This window comes from Macrobrachium nipponense, chromosome 22 (assembly GCF_015104395.2).
Source record: "Macrobrachium nipponense isolate FS-2020 chromosome 22, ASM1510439v2, whole genome shotgun sequence".
NCBI classification, from domain to species: domain Eukaryota; kingdom Metazoa; phylum Arthropoda; class Malacostraca; order Decapoda; family Palaemonidae; genus Macrobrachium; species Macrobrachium nipponense.
Window position 1 is genome coordinate 29,296,233 of NC_087213.1, and position 24,304 is coordinate 29,320,536.

Below are 24,304 nucleotides of genomic sequence, written 5' to 3' on the forward strand. Positions count from 1 at the left end.
TTTTTCTCGATTTTTCTAACATCTCGTGATGAGAATTTTCTATACTTAGATAAAGAAAAATGTTTTAGTTCTTTGTTTTTAGCCTTTCAGGCTAAATATGTTTTCATTTTGTTAATGCAACGTCTTGTTTTATTCCGTTGAAACTGATGATGATATTTTATGTGAGACAGGGTTATACATAATTGTGATGTTTCTGTAATTTTATAACCATGCAAAACAGTATTCTCTGAAAATCTTCAAATTAGAGAAGTTATCATATTTGTTATATAAAAATGTTCTATCATCTTGAATTAATTTTACTGGCAGTTACTCAATTCAAACATTTTAAATTCAGACCAAGAAGTCGTTATTGCCATTCTTAACTGACCAGATATAAATTTTTTTTTTTTAGCCTAGCGCAGAGAACGAGTGGGTGCTAGGGTACTTGCAGCAGGCCAAAGGATGCCGTCTCCCAAGCTTCGTCCCTCCAGAAGGTGAGGTTGACGAAGTGTCTGCAAAGATCCCCGAATGCCGTTCCTTCCGCATGAGAGATGACGATTTAGACGTCTTGTCGAGGACCAGATCTGTAATTCCAGCTATTCATGGACTGTTCACGTTTTTCACTGCCATGAAAAATGCTTGGAGACTGAAATGTCGAAACAAGTAAGAGAATGAATCGTAAAGAATCAGTTGCTTTGTTTTAGTTGGTACTAAGGATTTGCCTTTTTCCCAGTGAATTCGGCTGATCTTTTGTCTCTTGCTATTATATACTTATACTAAGAGCATCACCACGTTAGCAGTAATATCATGTTTTTTTTATCATGTCTTGTGCATTCCTCAAGACCGATTATAACAAGGGGACAATTTTACGATCTATAAATGAGCAATTTTAATGATTATCATAACTGATAGCCTCAAAGTTTTGTAACCCCTTTCACACATTTTTTAATACAATGTATGATGCATTTGATAACCTCAAACAGACCAGGTGTGTGCCCGCGCCTCCAGGAGATCAGTCGAGAAGAACTTAAGGGAGACTACTTGGCACCGCTGCGTTTTCGCCACGACGGACCTGGCACTCGTAGCCTTACAAGTCTAAAGGGAGGCAAGACGACCTTCGATCGCTCAGGGAAGCTTTCAGGAGGGGCCATAGGACTGTATCGCATTACGGGAATCCCCGGAAATAAGAGTGTGACGGTACACGAGGTGAGCTTAGTTAAAATATGTTCTGTTAACACTTCCATTTGCATTCATCTCTTGGCTCCTTTGAAGGATACCGCAATTCACCAAGTTCAAAAGGAATCTTGCATTGACGAATCTCTTTATTGCAGAACATTTTGTCGATTTATAAATTACATTTGCAAGCTACAAATGAAACAAGTAGAAATTTATAACCTTCTAGCTTGAGAGTGTTAGCTAGTTGGAAATTGATGGAATTCTTGCCATTAAAGGTGATTTGTGTAATCATAAAGAGTCGGATCTTCCCTTCATTTCCTATGCAGTGAGTTGCATAATTCAGTCATTATTTTGCAAAACTTATGAAACTACAAATAATTTCAAGCTTCGCAAGCATGCAGTACGCAGTTTTGATAACAACACTGAACTTTTGTTTTGAAAATGAAGAATTCCATAGTATATTAGGTGTATCATTCCAGTAGTAGAGATTCACTTATAAATATGGATATAAGATATAAGACATTATGATTTACACGTAATGGAGCTGTAAGAGTTTGGGATCTGGTAGCAGATACTATACTAAAAGATATTTCATTTCGTAATCAATCTCTTAAGGTTTTGAGGATCCCAATTCCTAATTCCTATTCCAGGCTGTTGTTATGGAGAATTCAACATTAAGAGAGACCAACCCGAGCCTTATTCCAAAAGCAGTCAAATGCCCACGAAGGTTTTGCAGTCAGTGTCTCCATTTAACAGACGAGGAAATAAAGGTGATGATTCACTGTCAAGATGAATTGTATTGTCGAGATTTGGTGCATTCACTAATAGACATTCCCTAATAGTTGTAGTGGATATGTTGTTATTGTTCATGTTATTTGTTAGAATCTTAAAAAATGGGATTAATTATTTAGGCAAATGTTAATTTAATTCTGTATTTTTGTGTTTATAGATAGAGAATCTTACAACGTCAGCAGCCCTTTCCGTCGCAGAGAAACACATCCTTGTGCCTTCTATGGATCATGTGGTGATTGCCGGCCTTTTCCCCATTCACTTACCTTCACAAGATGGTATGTATAGTTATTTTGGGTTTGTGTGTGTGTTTATGTATGTAAGTATATATATAATCTCATTATTTTTCTTTAGCATTAACTCATTTCCCTTGAAATAGGGATGCTACAAGGGAAAAGAAAACATCATGACACTCATTGCCCCATTCATATTTCTAACTGCTGAATAGTGGATAAACGCCCTGTCTCAGAAAGATTCAAACATTGTGTGCTTATACAACTACACAGAGGGAACTCTCATGATTCCTGAATATTGATACCCCTTCTCTCTCATCTCTATTTCATCTTATTCATCCAAATGTTTCTAGGTCATCCTCTCCGTTTCCCTTCTGACACTTCCAGATTAGAGATTCCTTCCACTAACCTACTTAACGTTCTTTCGTTATGATCAAGCTATCCCAAAATTCTATGATCGATCTTTTTACCTATGGTATACCTTTATACCATTTAGACATATCCCTTCATACAAACAGTTCATCTCAGCAGCTTTATCCATTATTATTTACAGTAATTGGCATTCTACATCCACACTTCACTTCTACAAAGTAGATTTAGCTCAGCAAATCCTTTATACATTACCATCTTAGCTTCTAAAGCCACTCCATGTCTCATTCTAAAGACTAATCTTTAGTACACACCCTGATACCTTCTTGTTTCACCTCTTCTGTGACTCGTCTCCTCACTCTTCCTACCCTTATTACTTAAGTATACTTCCAGATACCGTTACTATCAGCCGCTTCCAGTTTTCCATATTAACAGCATAGCTCCATCTTACTGGCCTCCCTTTACCTCCCAAATCTTACTTTTGTTTACATTTATTCTCAACTTTCTCCTCGTGTAAACAACTGAAAACATTCTTATTAACTTTCGCAGTGGCTCCTTTTATCTCCGATCAGTACTGTATCATCTGCAGACGAAAGCTATTCCATTCTCCACTCACGACTTTTCTTGTCTTACAGCTTGGTATCTACATCAGTTTGACTATTTGATTTCTCACACCACTCTATTCATAAAGTTAAGGAAGAACATGAAAGCATAACAGATCTTTGTCTCAGACTCACCTTGACACTAAACCTATCACACTTCCAACTATGCACTCAAACGCAGAATTTGCTTCATCTTAGACATGTTTAGTGACTCCTAACATTTCACCTTCTTTATATGTATATATATATATATATATATATATATATATATATATATATATATACTTTATTCTCTAGAAAAGTAAACCAGAGAGAAATATTAGAGAACAAATGTATCCAAGAATAATATGCAAATGAAGTGAATGCAGTCAGGGGTTTATGGAGTATTTTGGATATTTGAATGATGAGGATAGAAGCGAAGGAGAGCTGAATAATGCAAGAGATGGAAAGGGCTGGTATAAGGTGGAGAATGCTAATGGAAGATTTCTGTAGTTAAAGAATAGAAGAGAAAAAGTAACTTGTATACTTTACTTGCTTTTATGTAAAATGGGTGGCTATCTTTAGAAGGAGTTTTAGATATGTTGTTGCCTTAATTTAAAAAAAAATCTTTTGATATAAAAAGGTTATTCTTATCATTACAACAATGACAAATCCTTTGCATTATATCAATGATTTTAACATCACTTCTGCATCTGTTCATAGCAAACCCACTTTACATTCTCAACCGAATGTTGTTTTTTCCTGATATCTGAGAGAAACCTGTATTCTTTGGGTCTTTGTTCCTTACAGCACGAAAAAATTTGTATTTACTTTCTTCTTTTATCAGGAGCTGATTGCAGTGACATGATTAATGGAGAAGTTATGCAGGAAGTCGAGGCATTTCTCTGGGCAGTTGACCATATCAATCGCCACCCCAAACTCCTGCCATCCACGACTCTAGGAGCTCTTGTCCTGGATACCTGCAGTTCTAGTGTCAGTATTTACATTTGTTGTAATTTAACTTGAATCATCTTAATAAAATCACTTTCGCTTAAAAGTATCATTTACTAAAGTTTGTAGTTTGTCATTATCTCGGGGTCCGGGTTCGATTCCCCGCTCTGCCAGCAAGGAATCAAAGAAATTTATTTCTGGTAATAGAAATTCACTTCTCGATGTGGTTCGGATTCCACAGTAAGCTGTAGGTCCCGTTGCTAAGTAACCAATTGGATCCTAGCCACGTACAAATATCCAATCCTTCTGGCCAGCCCTAGGAGAGCTGTTAATCAGCTCAGTGGTCTGGTTAACCTACGATATACTAAACCTGTCATTGGTTGCAGGTCCACAATAATATAACATGTCAGTATATAGTCTTTAATGGATATTAAAAGCTTTCGAACGTTCCTAGTACAAGGTTCGAAAGTTTTTAATATCCATTAAAGACCATACACTCACATGCTATATTGTGGACCTGCAACCATTGTCATTTTCGACACGGAAAATTGTGCACACAAACTTGTCATTATTCAAAGACGTCACCTTCAAATACAATTACCCTAATCTAACAATTGATGTGACTTCTCAGATACGGACAATGAACCAAGTGACGAGTCTCGTTAAGGGATTATTACCTGGGGTCAACGTAGACATCAGCGACATTCAGCTCTTCGTGACCTCGCTCGACCCAGAAACTGCCAGGGTGACTGGAGAGATGTTATCATCGCTTAATGTGACTTCAATCAACATGGGTCCATCTCTGGCTCACAACCCTTATGCATTGCAGATGAGTCCACCAATAAACAAGGAAGCTGAAGCTATGGTTCAGGTACACCGTCTTTCATTATAGATATTAAAATTTGTAAAAGTTCTTGTATGATGTTTATGCATTTAATAATAGTTAAATATACTTGGTAAGAAATAAAGTATTTCATGTTCTGAACAGGGAATAAAGTGATGGTGCTTAATTTCTTCCTTGAATAGTAGAAAATTCTTTGATGAAATTGGGTTTGAATCTATTAAGGAATTGTGTTGACATTTTTTATTTTTCAACTTGAAGTAAAATTTTCAAAATTATTTCTTTGATGTTAACTTGAACATTCTTAATGCAGTACAGTACTTACAGTACTCTGTTGTAAGAAGACGTAAGTAATGTGCATTACTCATTCAAAGGTAAACCAGTATTTATAAATGTTTGAATTTTGCAGATGCTGAGATTTCTTGGTTGGGACTACATTTCTCTGGTTGTGTCTTCTGGGGATCCAGAAAATGTGGCTGGGGCAGAAGCCTTCAGAACAGTAGCTCGAGCGTCTCGTATTTGCGTTGCCCTTGACCTTAAAATGGTAACACTCAACAAGCCCAACATGACGGAGACCCTTGCTGACCAGGTAACACGACAATTCGATACCTCAAAACTGATAAGTGTATACTAACTTTACGGTGAAATATTTCTTTGATTTTGCTTCCATAGTACGATACTAAGCGATGTGTGTACTGATACAGGTTACACACCTTTCATCTTTATTTTAATGCCAATTTAGGCAAGCAGTATTGAACAGATTTTCAAAATGAGCAGAGCAGTAGCTAGACAGTACAATATTTGAAATTGCTCATGTCAGGGTTCCATCTCTTACGTAACTCCCATCCTTTTACTTTTTAGCAGTGTGTGTGTGTGTGTGAGTGTGTGGGTGTGCGGGCGGGCGGGCGGGCCTGGTTGGGGAGGATTGGGCGGTAGCATAAGCTGCTACTGTTTGCAGATTATTTTCTTTTATATTTTTTTTTTATTTTCCTTTCAGTGAGTTGGAAACGGAATTTTTTTTTTCAATAATATTTTGTCGTTGTGATTATCCATATATTTCCCTCTGCTATATTTTAATTACCTAGAGATGCAGTACACTAAAGTGTTTATGGAGGCGTATTGAGGTCCCAAGTTTAATTAAGTGAATTTTAAGTCTTATTTATGCATATACACAATAGCATTTTTGATTGCTTAACCCTCTGTGTTTTTGCGTGGAAAATGTATAATTTGGTTTGCTTAAAAATTTCATGGATGTGGTTTTCTGTTTGGATCATTCTTTGAGAGGGAAGTCATTGCCTTAGCACTTCTTTGGTACATTGGAGGTTATAACGATAATTCCAGCATGACGCTCTGTTTCTCAAAGTCATTGTATTCTTCGACTAATGAGTTTGAAGCAGCAATTTCATATGCAAATGATTCACAAGAATCCCATGGATTACTTACCCTTGTTTCCAAGGGAGTGTTCATCATAATGATCTGTTTGAATGAATACCTTGAAAAAAACGAGATTTTTTCCCACATTCCTGCTTTTCTTAAAGACAGATATAAGATAGTGAAAGATAATTAGGGCATCTTGATCTCTATGTTAATTTTTGATCTACACAATAAGTCCTTTGACTTTCTTTCAGTCAAAGAGGTGTACTGACTGGATGACAAAAATTACCCAATTTAAATAGAGCTCTGTAAGCTTTGTCTTGAAAGTAAATACAAAACTTACAGGTTGTTAGTAGTCATCTACATTTTGGAGTCCACACACCTTAACTGTTCTGAATTATGACTAATTTAATGAAGATCTCACATTTATGGAAAAACATAATCTAAAAGGAAATAGTATCACTCATTATCACCGTTACAAGTACAGTAATCTATAATAATAACAAAATACTTTTTCAGATTGTTGAGCAGTTAACAGAGAAAGCTGTTCAGGGAGCTCGAGCAGTATTACTTTTTCTTACAATAGAAGACATGGAAGTAATGTTAACAGCTGTCCAGAAAGCTGTGAGATTAAATAGGCTCTTGAAGCATCAGATCATCTTTATAGGCACATCTACTTGGGGTGACCATCAAGAGAGAGTAAGTTATGTTATTATTCTTGACCATTTTTATGGAAATAGATTAAATGAAGAGTATTTCACAAACAAATATGCTCAAATTTGAAAGAGTTTAAATCACTAGAACATTTATTGCTTTCTGCCTTGTACAAAGAGTTTAAATCACTAGAACATTTATTGCTTTCTTGCTTGTACAGATTTAAAAATTTTCATTGAATTTGTAAATAATCAAATTGAAGAATTTAAATCTAGTGCTACCTATCAACCCATTAATTTGCATTCTATATTGATGCAAATTGCTAATGTTTGGTCAAATAGAGTTAACTAATTTTTTAGTAGCTGAAAAGTCTTTTTTCTTATATTTTAAGGTCATTCTCAAGACTAAGTTAGCAATGGAATCTTTTTAAGATTACAGTACATATAACATTGGAATGTGAGTACCGTTATGTAATTTTCATTTGGGGCTAATTCAATGAAGCTTTCTTGTTTCAATTTCTCCATGTCATTTCCTTGATACCTACTTTTTCTATTTCAGTTTAACAAATTTGGTGAAGAACTTGGAGGAGCTTTGGTACTGAAAGATGGACAGCAGGATGTGAGAGATTTTATTGCTTATTATCGACTAATGAATCCTGAGAAGAACACTCATAATCCATGGTTCAGACAGTATTGGAAACAGGTACTGATCTTGATGAAGCAATAATAAAACCAATGATAATGTATCATATGGCTATTTATGTTTGTAACCGTGGACATAATTTTTGTATGTGATTTGAAAAATATGAGAATTTTTCATATTTTTGGGGATTCTTATTGGTGGGTCATGTAATCACTTAGAAAATTGTATTACACTGTGCACTGATCACATTAACTGATTACGTAATTGTTAAAAAATACACGCAGGATAGTCAATAACTGATACAGTCTACTCAGAAATTTTTTGATTGTTGTTTGGGAGACATTTCATCAAAAACTTAATCCAAGTTATAATTACGAGATATATGTATCAAGAATCGAGTTTGTTCAGTACTTTACACCATTCACATCCAAGGCATTCAGTTTTGCCATATTTGTATGTTATGTTTCTTGATTATTCTTTTGATCAAAATAGCTAATTTTTTTAATCTATATTTTTGAGGCATCAGGAATGGATCTCAGCGTCAGCCTCAATATTACAGCTCTTATAAAATATATTTTTTACATTTAACTGATGGACTGATGGCTAATTTTTTTGGTGTGAAGAATCATAAATTTAATAAATCTTCAAATGCAATGATCATTACATCTCTATGTTAATTGTATGTATTCCTATCTGCTAGATCACAGTAGTTTTAGATTTTGTCTGTGTATAACACCATTTCCAGAAATAATGCTATTTCTTGTTTTTTCCTTGATTTTACAGCAATTTGGATGCATAGGGGCTTCTTGTGCCTCAAGAGCAGGTCCACTTCCCATAATACCTTATGTATCAGTGCCCTCTACACCAAGAGTAATCCAAGCTGTGTTCTCATTTGGTGCTGCTCTCACACAGCTACTAGAACATCTATGTCCTCATGCAGAAGGGAAGGTTTGCCCTGGTTTAGCTAAGTAAGTTTTGCATCTTGAATATTTCTATTTGCTAGTTAACTGCTTTGATAGTGTGCCATAGATTAGCACGGTAATCACAAAGATCTCCTAATCCAGTGGTATAGAATTTAAGAATTCATACTTCATGCGGGTCACTGCCATACATGCGTACTTCTTTACCTGTTGTAGTAGGTTATATCCAAAACAATATTGCATTATGTATTGTAGAAACTATTCGGTGACTATTAACAAGTGACAAATGGACAACTGATTTTGCGAGTGTATAAGACGACTATTAATAAGAGACAAATGGCCAACTGATTTTTGCAAGTGTTTAAGTCTACTGTTAACAAGAAACAAATGACCAACTGATATTTGCGAGTGTTTAAGTCGACTGTTAACAAGGTAATAAGGGACTAATGGTCAACTGAAACGCGTGTGGGCATTCTCAACAGAGGGCTGTTTTAGACTTCACTTCTAAAAATTCTGATTAACATAGTTCTCAATTGCCCCCCTAAGTCATGATGATCAATGGTCCTACTGCAATGTTTTGAAATTGAGTCTGTGGAGATTATAATGCCTTCATGGAGATGCCTTTCACAAAAAGCATTAAAGAAATAGTGTAAAGAAATAGGAATTTATGGGAGCCTCTGTTACAAAGCTCATTTTCCTTCTGTATTAAAAATAAATTACAGTAAAATATGATCAGACTACATTATATGTCAATTATTAGACCAAGATAAATGCTATTTGACCAAAATAAGGCCAACAGTGTTAAGAAGAATAGAATGGAAATAGTTGGATCTTGAATAACAATAAAAATATCATCATGTGTAGAAAGCAATATTGATAAAATTTTGTTAATGACTAAAATATTGACAAGCTAGAGATAATCATATTTAACTGCTATTAATCTAAAAACAAATTTTAAGAGCCGTACTTAGTTTACAATTGCAGATGTAGGCAGGTCTAGATTATCTTGCAGAATATCATGCATCTTCTTCACCATCATCATTATCATCAATGCTTGTAAAACCTCTGTAACATTCCAGCACTCACGTCTTTTTTGTGCTTTCACTGCTACTCATCTTCAGCCTCCTCACTCATATATCTGATCTAAGTAGATCTGGGTCTTCCAACTCTAACGGTGTCCAGATGTGTCCAGCTGATACAGTACAATTTTCCCAGAAGTGGTGTGACGCTCATGTCCAAACCCTCTACCACTCACCTTAAATTCTTGACAAGGTTTCTTAGGGATGGCTAAAGATGCAAGCTTCAGGTCACACAGGAAGTCTATTACGTTTCATATGAGCATGAATGCTGTAGTTTTTAATGCAACTTCGGTTTGAAAACATCAGACTTTTGATTTGGAGTAACATTCCTTCATTTTTCCACAATTTTGCTTGCTCTGCTAGAAAAAGTTATGCTGCTTGAAAAAAAGAATAAAGATGCTTACGTGCTTACAGCAGGTCCTCCTTGTTTGCTAGTTATACTACCAGGCAAGGGCATTTTAAATTCTGTAATTCATCCAACTATCTGAGGTCAGCTTAAGAACACATTATTTAAGCAATGTTAGATATCTATGAAATGTAGAATTTGTTCAGAGATGTTATTTTAGTTATACTGGATTTGTTTTAAAAGCTCAAAATATATGCAATTAACACGAGCCTTGATATATGGAAATAATGCATTGTCTGTTACTGTAACTTTTTTTCATAGGTGGCGACAAAGGACTGTTCTTAACGAGTTTCTCAGAAATACTGAAGTATCTCGAGTGGATAAGCCATCAGAATATTTCCAGTTTACTGAGAATTTCCATGGTAATGCCCCTTTGGAAGTCTACAATCTCAGAAAAGTTAAAACAGCAAGAGGGAATGAAAAAAAATATGAAAAGGTAAGTGTGTCATCTGACTTGGTATATTGTTGTAGTATTAAGGATGTGGAATTAGATAGGATCTACCTAAAAAATATTGAACTTAAGAAGACTGAACTTTCAATCTCCTTAAGTTCAGTGTTTTTTAAGTTTGGTTACCTGACATCAACAGAATGTGAAACTGAAACGGTAATTCTTGAAAGATATCAGCTATACTGTAGTGTTTCATTTTGTTAATTGATAGAGAACATAAGTAAATGTAAAATCTGGAGTGACAGTGTAAGAATATGCATACGTACTTGAATCTCTTGTAATATTACCATTGCCTACTTTTCATCCAGTTGATGTCCCCACTGAAATAAATCTAAAGGTTAACGCTGAGTGTGAGATTGAATCTTTTTGCCCATTACATTATTTTTATAAACATTTAAACGATTATTTTCAACCTTATGTATATGGTAATGAATATCCCCACTCCACAGTATTAAAAATTGCCCAAGTGAATCAAGTTGTTTCGTTTCGGGATTGCTGTGGTTTTTTCTAATTTATTTGTTATATTATTATTCATGATAATTTAGCATCTCTGTTTCAAAGAAATCGAAAGAAATGAATTGCAAATGTGAAAGTATTAGTTACAATGAGGCTCTTGTATTCATTGTCATTGTTCTGTGTTCATCCGTAGGTGGGACGATACGTCGACAGTGGCTTGACTTTTGCAAATACAATGGCTGAATACCATAATGGCAGCTTAGTTCGGCTGGATACTCTACCTTCTTCTTGCCTGAACAGCTGTGTTGCATGCAAACAGCATGACACCGACTATGTTATTCTTGATTCACCTGATAAGCTGTATGTCATTGCAACTTTCAATGTCCACAAAAAGGGTGAACGTCCTCTTGAATGTGGTCCTCTCGACGGAGACAAGGTAAGAACGATACTGTATCAATAGCTGTGTAGAGTCCTGTAAAAGACGTGATTACTTTGGTTGCCACAATCAACAGGTATATCTCTTCCAATACTTTATTATAGAAATTTTAATCTATAACTCTGTAATGCTTGTGAGATATATTTTGCTATTTATATACCTAAAGGGGTCAACTTTTTAATTTTTTTTTTTTTGCAAATTACACTCCAGGGAATCCAGAGTATTGAGGCATTACTTTGGATGTTAGATGGCATCAACTCGGACCCTGAGATCCTTCCTGGTATAACTCTCGGTGCAATCATTTTGGATGCTTGTAGCAGTAAAGAGAAAATTGTGAGGGATGTCACAAATTTCCTTACAGGAAGAATACCAGACAAGATGAGAGAGAAGGTAGGGGAGCAAGTGTCCATGCTTTTCGTCCCTTATTTACCTCACTGTCGTGAGCTTATATGCATGAAATATTTCATGATCTATTACGTCCAAAAGATCGATTATGATATAATTTTAATTATCCTAATTTTACAAAGCAAAATATCTCGTTCATCCCCGTCATTCACATTTGAAGCCAAACTATCATTGTTCGGAAATATTTCAGAAGATTTTAATTTTGCATAACTCATTTCATCACCTCATGACTACTCATTCTCAGGTACCATCATCCAGCAACATTGTTGGGCTAATTGCTGGAGGGTTTGAAGAGGAAGTCGGCCAGGTGATTGATGTGACTCAGCCTTATGGTATTACAACCATTGCCACCCAAGCCTCAAGCTCTACTTTTTCCAACACACGCCGTTTTCCTGTGTTGTTACGCCTTGCTCCACCTAATGATGTCACAGTAAGTGCCTTTTTTTTATATAAAAGTAGAAGGAATGGATGATTGAAGTTAAAAGGGAAATTTAGAGGAGGGTGGAAAATGGAAAAGGTTTCATTTTCTAAAAATCAATACTAATGCTTTTTAGAAGTTTATAAGAACCAGGAAAAACAGGAGGTAATGAATTCTTGAGAATTAAAGGCGATGGAAAGAAGTACAGTAGTCACATAACTGAGCAATACTTGAATATTGAGGTCTTATACAAATATTGTACTAACCTTTATATTTTGTATTTTTCTTAGTTTGCCAGTATGCCACGAACTAGATCTAAGGCAATAGGTATCTTGTAGGAACCAGCAGCTTAACTGTCAAAGGGGATAGCTGCCTCATTCAAGGGACTGTGTTCTTGGTTGAAGCTGGAAAACACAACAATGGACTTAGCTTCCAAGAAATCAAATGCCCACCTACCCCTCTCCACCCATTGAGCAGCCTTCCTACCCAAGAAAGTCCTTTACCAGCTAACCTCCACTTTCCTCCCTTAACCTTTTCTTTGTAAGCTCATGCCTGTGAACAGTTACTAACACGTCTCTCAGCTTATACAATAGCATTGCCAACTGCTCCCTTTTAATCCTGCCCAGCCTTCCCTCTCCCCAACCCCCCCTGAGAACTCTTTCCCTTGCCTCCCCAAATCCAAAAGCTCTTTGTCAGTGCTGGAACACTGCACTGTTACCAGTGCTTCTTTTTGTCCGTTTAGCGTTACCAGCCAGTGGACTGCAGCTATTAAAATATTTAGAATTTTGTGTACTGTACTATACATATATCTTGAATGTCTGGCAACTGATTTCATGCAGATAATGTCAGGTTGCAGATAATGTGAATACAAATAATCGAGGCATTACTGTATGTTTCTTAATTTCTGAGGTCAACAGGATCTCTGCTAATTGTTTATAAGCCATTGGTCGTACCTTAGCTCCCACCATTGAACCATATGCTTCCTCTCTTTATTCTGATAAGCTACTGGGGATCCCTAAAGATTCTTATAGTCTTTATGCAAGTAGTGCTAATAAAACAATAAATATATCTTTCTCATTTATTGCAGCTTCCTTTTTCTTGGTCTTTATGTTACAGATGTGACCTTAAAGGATGCTGACTGACATCTGCTTAAAGGGATATTTTCAAACCTTAAAATAGTGTGTCATTGTTATTGCATCAACTAGTGTGTAAGAGAGACAGGCAATCACCTCCTTCAAGTGATAGTAGATTTTTCTATCTTTTGGTATACTTTCAGTAATAAAAGACTAATGTGGTAGTTTATGTGACAACATTTCAGCCAACAGTGAGCTTATCTGCAGTTGTTTTTCTGGTATGCCTTGGTGATTACCTTACCAGTGATTGTTGCTTTGACGCCTGGCACATTTTTTGTTCGAGAACTTATTTTTGGATTCAAAGGCTTCCCTTTCAGAGGTGACTGTAGTTCGTTGCCATAACACAAGGCAATCTTTAGATTCTGTTAATATTTTCAACTTAAATATATTAATCCATTTACTCTTCATAATGACTAGAAACGTTTGTTTAAAAGTATTTTACTTTATCATTTTTTTCATCTGCTCTTTATAATTTTTTTTTAGTTTTCCCTTAAAGGTCTCTGTTGGTTAGATTAGTCCACACGAAGCCTATACCCAAAAATGTACAATACCTTATCATATTATTTTTTGTAAGTTGCCTTTAGTCAGGGACCCATGCTGGAATATAAAAAGAGATTAATCTAAACTAGCAAACAATTTTCTTCGTAAGGTAAATGAGAAATGTGAAGTTCAAAATGTGAAGTCCAAAATGGAAAAATTCTTTTTCCCCAATGCTAACAATTTATCAGATCTGCTAATCATGAAATTTTCAGTTGGTTGTAATGGTCGTTAGATTGCTGTATGGTAAGCATAAATTTTGTTGAAAGTTGTTTAGGGTTTCACTTTTCCTGTAAAATTGCTTTCTTTTTAAAGGCTCCATCATTAATTAACCTAAGAAGCAGATCAACTATTGTCTTGTGACAAGGATACGATCTCTATCTATCAGTGTCATACATGAAGTCATTAGTGATAATGTCTGTTTTCTATTATTATCATCCACTACTTTTCTTGTTGTTGTTTTAGATTAAGATGACCTTATGCCAGAACGAGCTCTTGCTCATAGAGCAGCTTGCAATGACTACTTTTACACAAATCCTACTATTCCATACTTTATATCTAATACCCTCCGTAGATCACATAAGCAAGTTTGTTATCAGAACTACTGTGAGTTTTGCGCGCAATCTTTGTGCTTGTAAAATCAGTCCAGAACTTATGTTAGATGTAGGTATATGGGGTACATAGCAAGACCTATAGATCTTGGTAAATAGTATGGCATAGAATTGTAAGGACTGGTGAAGGCTACACTACAGGGGAAGGAAAGAAAACTTTAATTATAATTATACCCATAATTTCAGGGTGCTGCCATCTCCAGTCTGCTTTTGTACTGGCGTTGGGAAGTCTTCAGTGTTGTTTACTCTGATGGAGGAACCTCGGGTGATGTACTGAAGCACCTTTTGAGAGAAACTGAAGCTCACAATCTTAAATACGCCCTAGCCGAGCCAATACCGATGAAGGTACCATCATATATATCTTTGTTATTCTGATAGTAAAAATGAATCTAATGTATGTATTTCATGTCTTCTTTACACCCATGAATGATTTTGACAGATGAAAATTCATTTCATTTTGAGGAATAATTATTTGAATAACTATGGTTTGATAAGCAGTACTGGATAAAAATTACTTTTTTGTCAATTAATCTGTGTAGAATTCACCTACTAAGATTTCCATTTCAGTTGTCGCTTATCTGAGGGGCACCTTTTTTTTTTTTCTTTTAATTAAGCAATCAATTCGGATAACGTTTTTTCCAGGTTGACCAAGTGAATTATATGCTGAATGTCTGGAATAAACTAGCAGAGGCAGCACAAGAGGGAGCACGTGCAGTCGTCCTTCTTCTGGAACCTCACCATGCAGCCTTGTTCTTGCAAGCTGCTGCCAGGCTTCGGGAGGAGGAATTGCTGCACACCGGAGACTTTGTTTTCATAATGGCCGAGTCTCCTTTGCCGTACATCAAGAATGAGTAATTTTCTCTTTTTATATTTTAATGGAGATCGGTCTGTGAGGACTTTGGTAGTACAGATAAAATTGGCACAATTTTGATTATATTATTGCAAATATATACGTTAGGTAATTAAAAGGCAATTTCCCAGTTCAATAGGAAATTGACATAATTTTCTGTAAAATGGCATGGTTATTATTGTTTGGCTGTTACAGGTAATAATCAGCAAATTGATAATAAGATAAACCATACTTATGAAGTAATGCTGGCACAGTTATTAATGGGTTTGGCTGTTACTCGTAATAATGAACAAATTGATAGTAAGATAAACCATAATTATGAAGTAATGCTGAGGATTCTTGTTGCATTGTTTGTAATTGTTGTTGCAAAGCTTTGAATAATTATGACTAATTACAGTATACAGTATGCTAACTGATATAAAATTAGTTTTAGAGTAGTCAAAGTAATTACGGATTTATTATTTACATTGTCATTTTAGTAATTTTGCATTTTTTTTCAATAGAAATGAGGCACTGGGTACATTGGTAGTGCAACCCATCAGCGGAAGTGTCAAGCCATTTCATAATTACTTCAGGAGTCTTTCATTAGCTAACCACACTGTGTATCCATGGTTCCATGAATTCTGGGCCCAGGTAAAGTATTTATGTCTTTGTTCTTCCCTAATTTATATATTAAGATAGATAATCCTCACTAACCGCAATGTTACATCATGAGGCCCCTCTACTGATTTTAAGCTTTTTTTATTCACAAACCTCATTAATGTGGTGCTCTGTTTGCTGTAACTTACTTTGAAATATATCTATGGTTATAATTTATTGTCTATAATGCATGTCTTCCTGAACATTTCATGCTTGACGCATGCATCATTGTGGATGCTGCTCTCTGGAATCACTGTATTGTACATAGTTCTGTACAAGCTCAGATTTTTACATCTTTTCAAGGCAGAAACCTAACAAACAAATCTACTTGCCAGGTATTCAACTGTCGTGGTGCTGCCTGCTTCACAGGAACTGCTCTTAATCTTGCTGGATATAAATATCGGCAGGCTGACAGTGTTGTGAGCACAGCAGATGCCATTTCAGTACTTGCCCGGGGTCTGGAGAGATGGCGAAGAGAAGCATGCTCAGGTACATAAAACTCAGTTGTGTAAATGTGATATTCAAATCTTATTTTGAAATGTTTACTAATGAGATAATCGATTGAGTAAAGTACTCGATAATCAGCTGCATAAAAGAATAATTTTAATAACGGTCAAAATATAAATGTGAGACTTGCTCTCTACACACAAAAATTCAAGGGCAGTGCACTGCGTAAATTGCGATGAATTCGACCTAAACAGAAATCCAGAGATGGGTATAATGTACTTGTATGTATACTTTTCACTCGTCTTTTTAAGGAAAACCTACTGGTTTCTGCAGTGAGCTAACTTCAGATGAAAGGTACCGGGAGAAATTGTTCCAGTACACTCGGTCAGTGACTTACAATGGTGTAGATAACCGACCTATTGCTTTTACTGTTGATGGCCACAATCGTGCTGCTACATTGCAGGTTTGTTATTATTACCTTTTTTCAGTTTCAATTTTGTACATAAAACATCCATTTAACAGGTCTTAGTGTACAATATTTGATCAAAATTTTCACTAAAGCCGAGTGACGTGCATTCATTTGTATGTCGTTCCTCAGTGGACGGATGGGTTGCGTACTCGCCTATCAGTCTAGTAGCCCGAGTTCGCTTCCCGCTGCTGCCAATGAGGAAACAGAGAAATTTATTTCTGGTGATTAGATATTCATTTCGCGATATAATGTAGTTCGGATCTCACAATAAAATGTAGGTCCCGTCGCTAAGTACCAATTAGTTCTAGCCACGTAAATAAAAATCTGATCCTTCGGGCCAGCCCTAGGAGAGTTGTTAATCAGCTCAGTGGTCTAATTAAACTTAGATATACTTAATTTGTATGTATAAAGGGTATATACTGAATCATGAGAGAGCATTATTTTACTATATGTGTATACTGAATTTTTTTCAAGGACTTTGTGATTAAAGTCATTAGGGAAGGATTTATACATTTCATTTGTTACCTCTTCGTGTGACAGGTTATGAATTTCCGTCGTGTCAGATCTCGAAATGATGGTGTCACAGGCTCAGGACTACTTCGTGTGGGAATGTATAATGAGGAGAAAGGCCTTTCATTAAATGGGTCACTGGTTGTTACTTACGATGCTGAAGGTGAAGAAAGGTCAATGTTAGAAGTGAAATCTCAGTGTATTGACTTGGCTGCTTGTGGAGGAGTCGTAGCTGCCCCAAAGCCTACTAAGAAGAAGACCAATCATTTACAGGTACTACATAGTCTACCAAACTATATGTGTTAGCACAAATTACAGATCCTTTTTATCCTGGTTAACCCGTTAATGCCCAGGTAGAACAGGCAAACAGTGCTGAATAATTGTGAAAAAATAAGTGATGCAGTAGTTAGCTGACAGGCGAGACCTGTTCAATTAACTTTCAGTTTATAACTCTGTTCAGTAACAAATGTTTCCTACCTCTTGATTTTCCTTTTACTTCAGAATTGGCAGGAGATAAAAACTGTAATTTTACTCTGTTCTAAACAGCAGTAACATTAAAATACGAAGCTACTTGTAATATTTTGACATAGAGGAAGGTTCTGTTACACCCGCACAAGCAAACATATTCATGTTTACTTTTGTGTGTGTAACTAGTTTCATCCACCAACCGTATTTAAAATGCAATTTAATGAATTTGCCTCTATTTTTATATAATGGACACATTTTACATAGTTCATTCAGCATATTAGTTCCACTATCTATTTTAGGTTTTGTTGAATATAGCATTGCATTTATTTATTTCAAGGCGGGAGCAAGGATGAATTAATGCTACATAGTAAGTATGTTTAAAAGTAATAAGTTCCATGAATTTCACTTAGCTTGCAGATCAAAAGGGAATCACATATACGAGACCGTTCTTCAGTTTTATGACCTTTCGAATTCTTATAAGGATCTGTTTATGATAATAATATATAAACCTTTCGTAATATATAGTCCTCCAGTATATTATATGCTTATTATTTCTTTGAAATATTCACAAGGAAGGAACTTTAACTTTTAGACTCACATACGAAAGTCACTGACATAGGCCCCTGCTCATGCGCATGCTGCGCTTTCATTTTTGCTCTCTATTGCAGTATATAAAGAACTGACTCCGAACTGTTTATGAATGTTTATATATGACATATTTGATCACACGCTACAGTCTATCTGAGAGGCCTTTTGTTGACAACTGATTTCTTACCATCTTGTTTAGAACTGTCTTTGATGGGTACTAATCTTTTTATTTTCTATTTAACAGTAGTTTTACATGTTAGTTTTACATGTTGCTTGAAAAGAAGTTCAAAACATTTTATGCAAAATTCATTCTAAGGCTAGTACTGTGCATTCACAGTAACATTTTATAGTTAATACAACAGCACGATATTTGACTTCATAGTTTCCCTCTAGATTTAGTTTATTTGTTATTTTAATCCTGTTATTACCTGTATATTGCATTACTACATCTGTATTTTGATATAGAGAAATCCTATAACTTCCCTGTTCATGTTTGACATTTTCTTTACTTTTTTTATGCAGATGTTCCCAGAGCAGAGGTTTGGTATCAGTGGTCTTGTGCCATACCATCACCAGGGCCAAACTTTCTTCACTTGTGGGGAATTCTTCAGTGAGGGAATTTTTCAAAATATTGCAGCTGTAGCTTATGCATTGAGCCAAATCAATAGCAACACAGTTGGAGTTGGTCTAGGGGCAATAATGTTCGATTATTGCGACAGAATTGAGCGAGCAAGGGAACGATTCTTCAGCTTCTTCTCAGGAGAGGCTCTCGAAAGTGATGAAAGCATCGTTTTAACTCCAAACAGAATTGTTGCGTCTATCAGTTTTGATGATGCAGCAGCAGAGGCCGTTTCAAACATTCTTTCTTCTAATTATATTCCTCACTTTAGCTCACCTGTTGCTGGCCAAAAGCTTGCTGACAGGGAAGATGAAACTATTCTTACCAGTGTACCTTCTAGAACAGCAGAACTAAGAACAATTCTTAGTATCATTAAGGCTTATAATTGGATGTTTATTAGTGTTATTTATGATAATGATGCAGATGGTAAATTTTTGATGGAGAAATTCCGCTCTTTTGCTCTGAAGGAAGACATATGCATAGGAGATTCTCTTGGCGTTCCAAAAAGAGTATCTGAAGAATATGCCCAGGAAGTCATTGAGACATTAGCAGTATCCTGGAAACCCAAAGTTATAGTATTGTTAATGGATGCATCAGATAACATCAGGACCATACTAAAAGTTGCTGAAAAATTGGGTGAAGCAGAAACTTTCTCTTTCTTGGCTGGCAGTGCTTGGGGAAATAAACCTGGTGTTGCTAAGGATTTGGATAGAATTTCAGCTGGTGCTTTGACCTTTACAATGGAAACCTATGATCTTCCCGATTTTAGAAATTTTGTTGCTAATATGTCCCTAGAAAATCATGAACCTTTCCCAGATGAATGGTTTGAAGAGTTCTTCCAAAATAAATATGAATGTAGGCTGTCATCAAGCGACAGAGTTCAACGACAGTATGTCAAAGAATGTCTCGGAACAGAGAAAACACACCCAGATGACATTGTCCAAGATCCTTATGTGTTTCATACCATTTTAAGTATTAATGCTGTAGCACATGGATTAGATTCTTACATAACTGAACACTGTGTGGATGCTGAAACTATAGATGACTGCAATATTGTCCAAGCTGAACTACTTTTAGAAATATTAAGGCAAAGCGAGCTAACACTGAACAACACAAATGATCCAAATTCCTTTGATCAGGAAGGGGCCTATGGGTATCATATATGGAATTACAGAAAAATTGGTAAAGAATATGGTTATGTTAATGTTGGGAAGTGGGAAAATAGCCTGCTTCGTTTGGAGAAGCCTAGCATAGAGTTCAAGATTGGCACATTCGCCCCAGATTCCTACTGTGATGAAGGAGTTTGTCTTGAGGTTTGTTCTTCCCAGTCAGCTGTCTACGCAGCTAAATCCCTTCCTAAACCTCTCCCAATTGAGCATAATTTTGGCACCGTATACGGCATAGTCACTAGTTCCTTGAGTCTTCTTGGCATTGTACTTATATTAGTAACAATTGTCTATTTTATGATGTCTTTCCCAACAGCAACAGGAACATCAGTCTTAGGATACATGATCCTTATTGGTTGCTTGATGTTATATGCTTCAAATTTTGCCTTCATTTTTCAACCGACTATTGGAACCTGCGGTGTTCGAAGGTTCCTTATGGGAGTTGCATATGCCATTGTGTTCTCTGCCATGCTTGTTAAGGTAATTCATACTTGGAGGGTGATCACTTACACAAACTCCAGTAATGAATCTGATAACTTTACCAAGCCTGGTGGACTTTTACTAGTTGCTTTAGCACTAGTTCTAGTACAGGTTGTACTTGGAGCAGCGTGGCTTATTTTATATCCCCCTAGCATTGATTTGCAGAGTGACCTATGGCGATGTACTCCTACTGAGCATTTTGAAGCAGAACTTGTAATTTCACTTGTATATGTTATGGTCCTCATAGCAGCAACCATTCTCTTCTGCTTTGAGACATGGCACGCAGATGAAAATTCAAGAGAAACCAGGTGGATTCTTTTAGCTTCCCTATTCACCTCTATTGCTTGGGTTGTGTGGACAGTGGTTGCTACCAAAGCTCCCATCCATTTCAGAGATCCTGCCATTGTCATAGGAAACCTTGTGTCAGCTACAGTTGTGTTGCTATTCTTATATGCCCGAAAGATGTATCTTTACAGCCAGTTAAGCAGAGATGTGAAAGATTTGGAGATGAGATCACATTATACTGCTGCGACTTCCTTGTACAATGCATCACTAAGTGCCCAAACTCACAAATTGGCTGATGGTTTGTCAAAAACTGGCACTGTAGACCTAACAGCAGGCATGCCCAATAGACAGTTTGTAGGTAAGTCATTTGTATTCAGATGTGGCATGAAATATATATTTATATAGGTTATATATTTTATTAAACTATTCATTTTTATGTTGATTCTAATAGGCCACATTCTTCACTTGTACATATTTCGATGTACAATAACTTCTGTATTTTTTAATATTTTAATAAATGTGCAAATACTACAGTAAATTCATGTTTCATATAACTTTGAAACTGATATTGTTTTGTATATTGTTTTGTAATTAAGTTTTCAGTATTCAGAAAGGTAACTTGAGTAAAGAAAGTGATTTAACCGAGATGAAACTAATAGTATACATTTTTTTTTCTTATGGGAATCCCGGTTCCTTTTCTACTGATGTTGGCTGTCTTCTGTAAATCCCTGGGCATGGTCTTCTTTCAAATATGTCTACTTTCCACCCTGTTGGAATGGGTTTTGTGGTTATGCCTACAGTAGTGGGAAGTACAGTACGTCTACAACATCATAATGGGCCAGTAGTTGGACGGGTATTGGGGCCCCCACATCCTTTGGTACCACTGCCAGGCATGCGTCCTATGATGAAAGTAGGAGCTGCACGTCCTTTAATGCCTAATGGGGCTCTACATCCTTCAGTTACGCCTAAAGGCATAACTCCTGAATCCTTACTTCCTCCTGGTGCTCGGAAAAAATAGATTCCTTACAACCAGCCAACATCTGCCTCTCTATGTGGTATGATAAGTAATGGGAATTTGGTTTTAATGTACACTTGACTTAATGATGCAACTTGGACACTGTAATGTATTATACAGTCTATTAGTTCTTTATGGAGTATTGGTAAAGGTACTTTTGAGAGAGCTAAGTATTCATTCCTTTAGAAATTCTATAACTGACATCAAGCCAGAAGATTTCATGAATTCCTTTTTCTTCATATTTCACTCCTAAATCCTGACACTCAGGCTTCATTTACATTAATAGCAAGTATTTCTTGTGTCTGTGAATTGGTACAATATGCTATTTTCAAAATGATATTACTAAGATTCATTTACAAAACAGCAAGCTTAAAAAATTTTCTCATAATTATTTCATAAATGTATGTGAATTTATTGATAATTTAAATCAGAATTTGACATAATCCTCATTGATACACTTGTATTACTTTTCAGTCAGAAATCACAGGGAAAAAAAGGAATGCAAATACTACCGTAATTCGTTTTTTCAATCTATATTTTTTTTAAATTCTTTCATTATAGTATTTGTTCATTCTAAAATTACAATTTTGAAAAAGGGTTTGTCTTTAACTTTTAGGATTTGTGATAATGACAAACTGCTAAATAAAAAAAAACAATTATAATGATCAAACGCAAATGTTATCTTGATTTTTAACAATTTGTCCATCATATTAGGTGACCAAGAGGTGAGCTTCAGGACTGTAACTTTGCCGCCAGAAACTCCTCAAAGTCGTAGGTCATCTCGTCATTCTACAACACCTTCGAGGCATTCCTTGAGGCTTTCTCTTTCTGACGAACTACCAGAAGATCTCACCTTTGATGTCTTTGAGTCTTCAGAGGAAGAGTTCCCAGTTGATGCTCATAATCTGAGCGATAATGATGAAGGAGCAGTTGCAAGCTCAGTTGAATGTAACAGGAGTATTGGGTCAGAAAAGAGATTGCCCTCCATCAGACGGGTTGGATCAAGGCAGATGTTGGTATTCCTGACAGATGGTAACACCATAGGTAAGTTTTGTCAATATTACCCAATACATGATACATGAATAACTGGAGGACTTCGAGATGCTCTGGAGTGACTGGTATTAGGATTGTGGAGGGTTTTAACTTTGCTACTTAATGATCTTTAGTTCATAAGAATTCATAGCTTATTAAAAGGAAAAAAAAATGACATTCTCTTAAGCAAGGCACTATGAAGATACTGGGTGAAATTACTAGATTTAATTGATGCTTAATGAAACCAATAAAGATAAGAATATATTAAGCAGTGATCAGAATGTTAACACATCTACAGCTGATTAAGCGTATGATGAGTCGGTGCCATAATGGGAATTGGTCCCAGTTATGTATAACTAAGCAAACAATCTAAACATCGTCCACAAGTGAGGTTTTAAAGGTAAAACTATTTTCACGCCTTCAGTTGCGTGCGTCAAACAAGTTCTCATGAAAACTGGAAAGATTTGAGCTGTAGACGTTCACCAAGGCATTTTGTATCACATGGTGTTGAGGAAATGACGTTTTTGTTGAAATATGGCATAGCTTAGCCAAATAAGAGAACAGATCAACATACTTCAACAGGAAGGCGATAAGGCTAGATGCATCTCTGGAATCAGAGTTAGATTTATCAATTACTGTACTAAACCAAAGGTTTTGCCATCTGAGGTGATAGCTAAGGGACTTTTTCAAGCCTGAAACAAAGATTACTCCCGAGAAGGTAGTAAACACTGCTATCTGCTGGCAGCCCCAGGGGAGGAGCAAGAAAAGTTCTGAATTAAGGTTTGAAGATGTTCATATTTCATAAGTATAAATTAATGTATTTTACTGTGAGTGCCCATCGCCCTACCCCACCGATTAGCCTCTCAAGTTCAGTTGCCAAGACTTAGGATGAATAGTATCGATGTTAGGCAGGGTGACACATGAAGCGGGTGATCTAGACGAGTGGATTGCGTGCTCGCCTTCTAATTTGGTAGCGAGAGTTCGCGCCCCGCTCTCTCAACATGGAATTAAAGGATTTTATTTCTGGTGATTAGAAATTAATATCTCGATATAGTGTGGTTCGGATCCCACAATAAGCTGTATGTCCCGTTGCTAAGTAACCAATTGGCTTGTAGCCATTTAAAAGTATCTAATCCTTCGGGCCAGCCCTAGGAGAGCTGTTAATCAGCTCAGTGGTCTGGATAAACTAAGATATACTTAACTTATCGAAGAACAGGCTATCCTAGCCCTAAAACAAATTTAGATTTAAGGTCAAATGAAACATGATGAAGGGATGACTTGTGTGAGATAATGAATAA

General features: G+C 36.1%; 1 protein-coding gene across 3 annotated transcripts in view; it reads left to right on the plus strand.

Annotated features, from left to right (window-relative positions):
• The window catches only part of LOC135198560 (uncharacterized), a 130,147-nt gene that overhangs the window by 104,722 nt on the left and 1,121 nt on the right, over nt 1-24,304 (plus strand). For 2 of the 3 annotated variants that reach the window (XM_064226258.1, XM_064226259.1), the window contains exons 9-31: nt 392-642; nt 963-1,185; nt 1,806-1,925; nt 2,105-2,222; nt 3,975-4,120; nt 4,710-4,949; nt 5,329-5,508; nt 6,813-6,992; nt 7,506-7,649; nt 8,373-8,557; nt 10,256-10,430; nt 11,092-11,334; nt 11,545-11,724; nt 11,984-12,169; nt 14,625-14,783; nt 15,081-15,289; nt 15,792-15,921; nt 16,263-16,416; nt 16,686-16,837; nt 17,384-17,626; nt 18,932-21,317; nt 21,760-22,014; nt 22,689-22,826. In XM_064226258.1, coding sequence (XP_064082328.1) covers nt 392-642; nt 963-1,185; nt 1,806-1,925; nt 2,105-2,222; nt 3,975-4,120; nt 4,710-4,949; nt 5,329-5,508; nt 6,813-6,992; nt 7,506-7,649; nt 8,373-8,557; nt 10,256-10,430; nt 11,092-11,334; nt 11,545-11,724; nt 11,984-12,169; nt 14,625-14,783; nt 15,081-15,289; nt 15,792-15,921; nt 16,263-16,416; nt 16,686-16,837; nt 17,384-17,626; nt 18,932-21,317; nt 21,760-21,977 — 6,222 coding nt within the window. In that variant the 3' untranslated portion in view covers nt 21,978-22,014; nt 22,689-22,826. Of the gene's footprint in view, nt 1-391; nt 643-962; nt 1,186-1,805; nt 1,926-2,104; nt 2,223-3,974; nt 4,121-4,709; nt 4,950-5,328; nt 5,509-6,812; nt 6,993-7,505; nt 7,650-8,372; nt 8,558-10,255; nt 10,431-11,091; nt 11,335-11,544; nt 11,725-11,983; nt 12,170-14,624; nt 14,784-15,080; nt 15,290-15,791; nt 15,922-16,262; nt 16,417-16,685; nt 16,838-17,383; nt 17,627-18,931; nt 21,318-21,759; nt 22,015-22,688; nt 23,019-24,304 lie in introns of those variants that run through there. The other variant, XM_064226260.1, reaches the window with a different exon arrangement.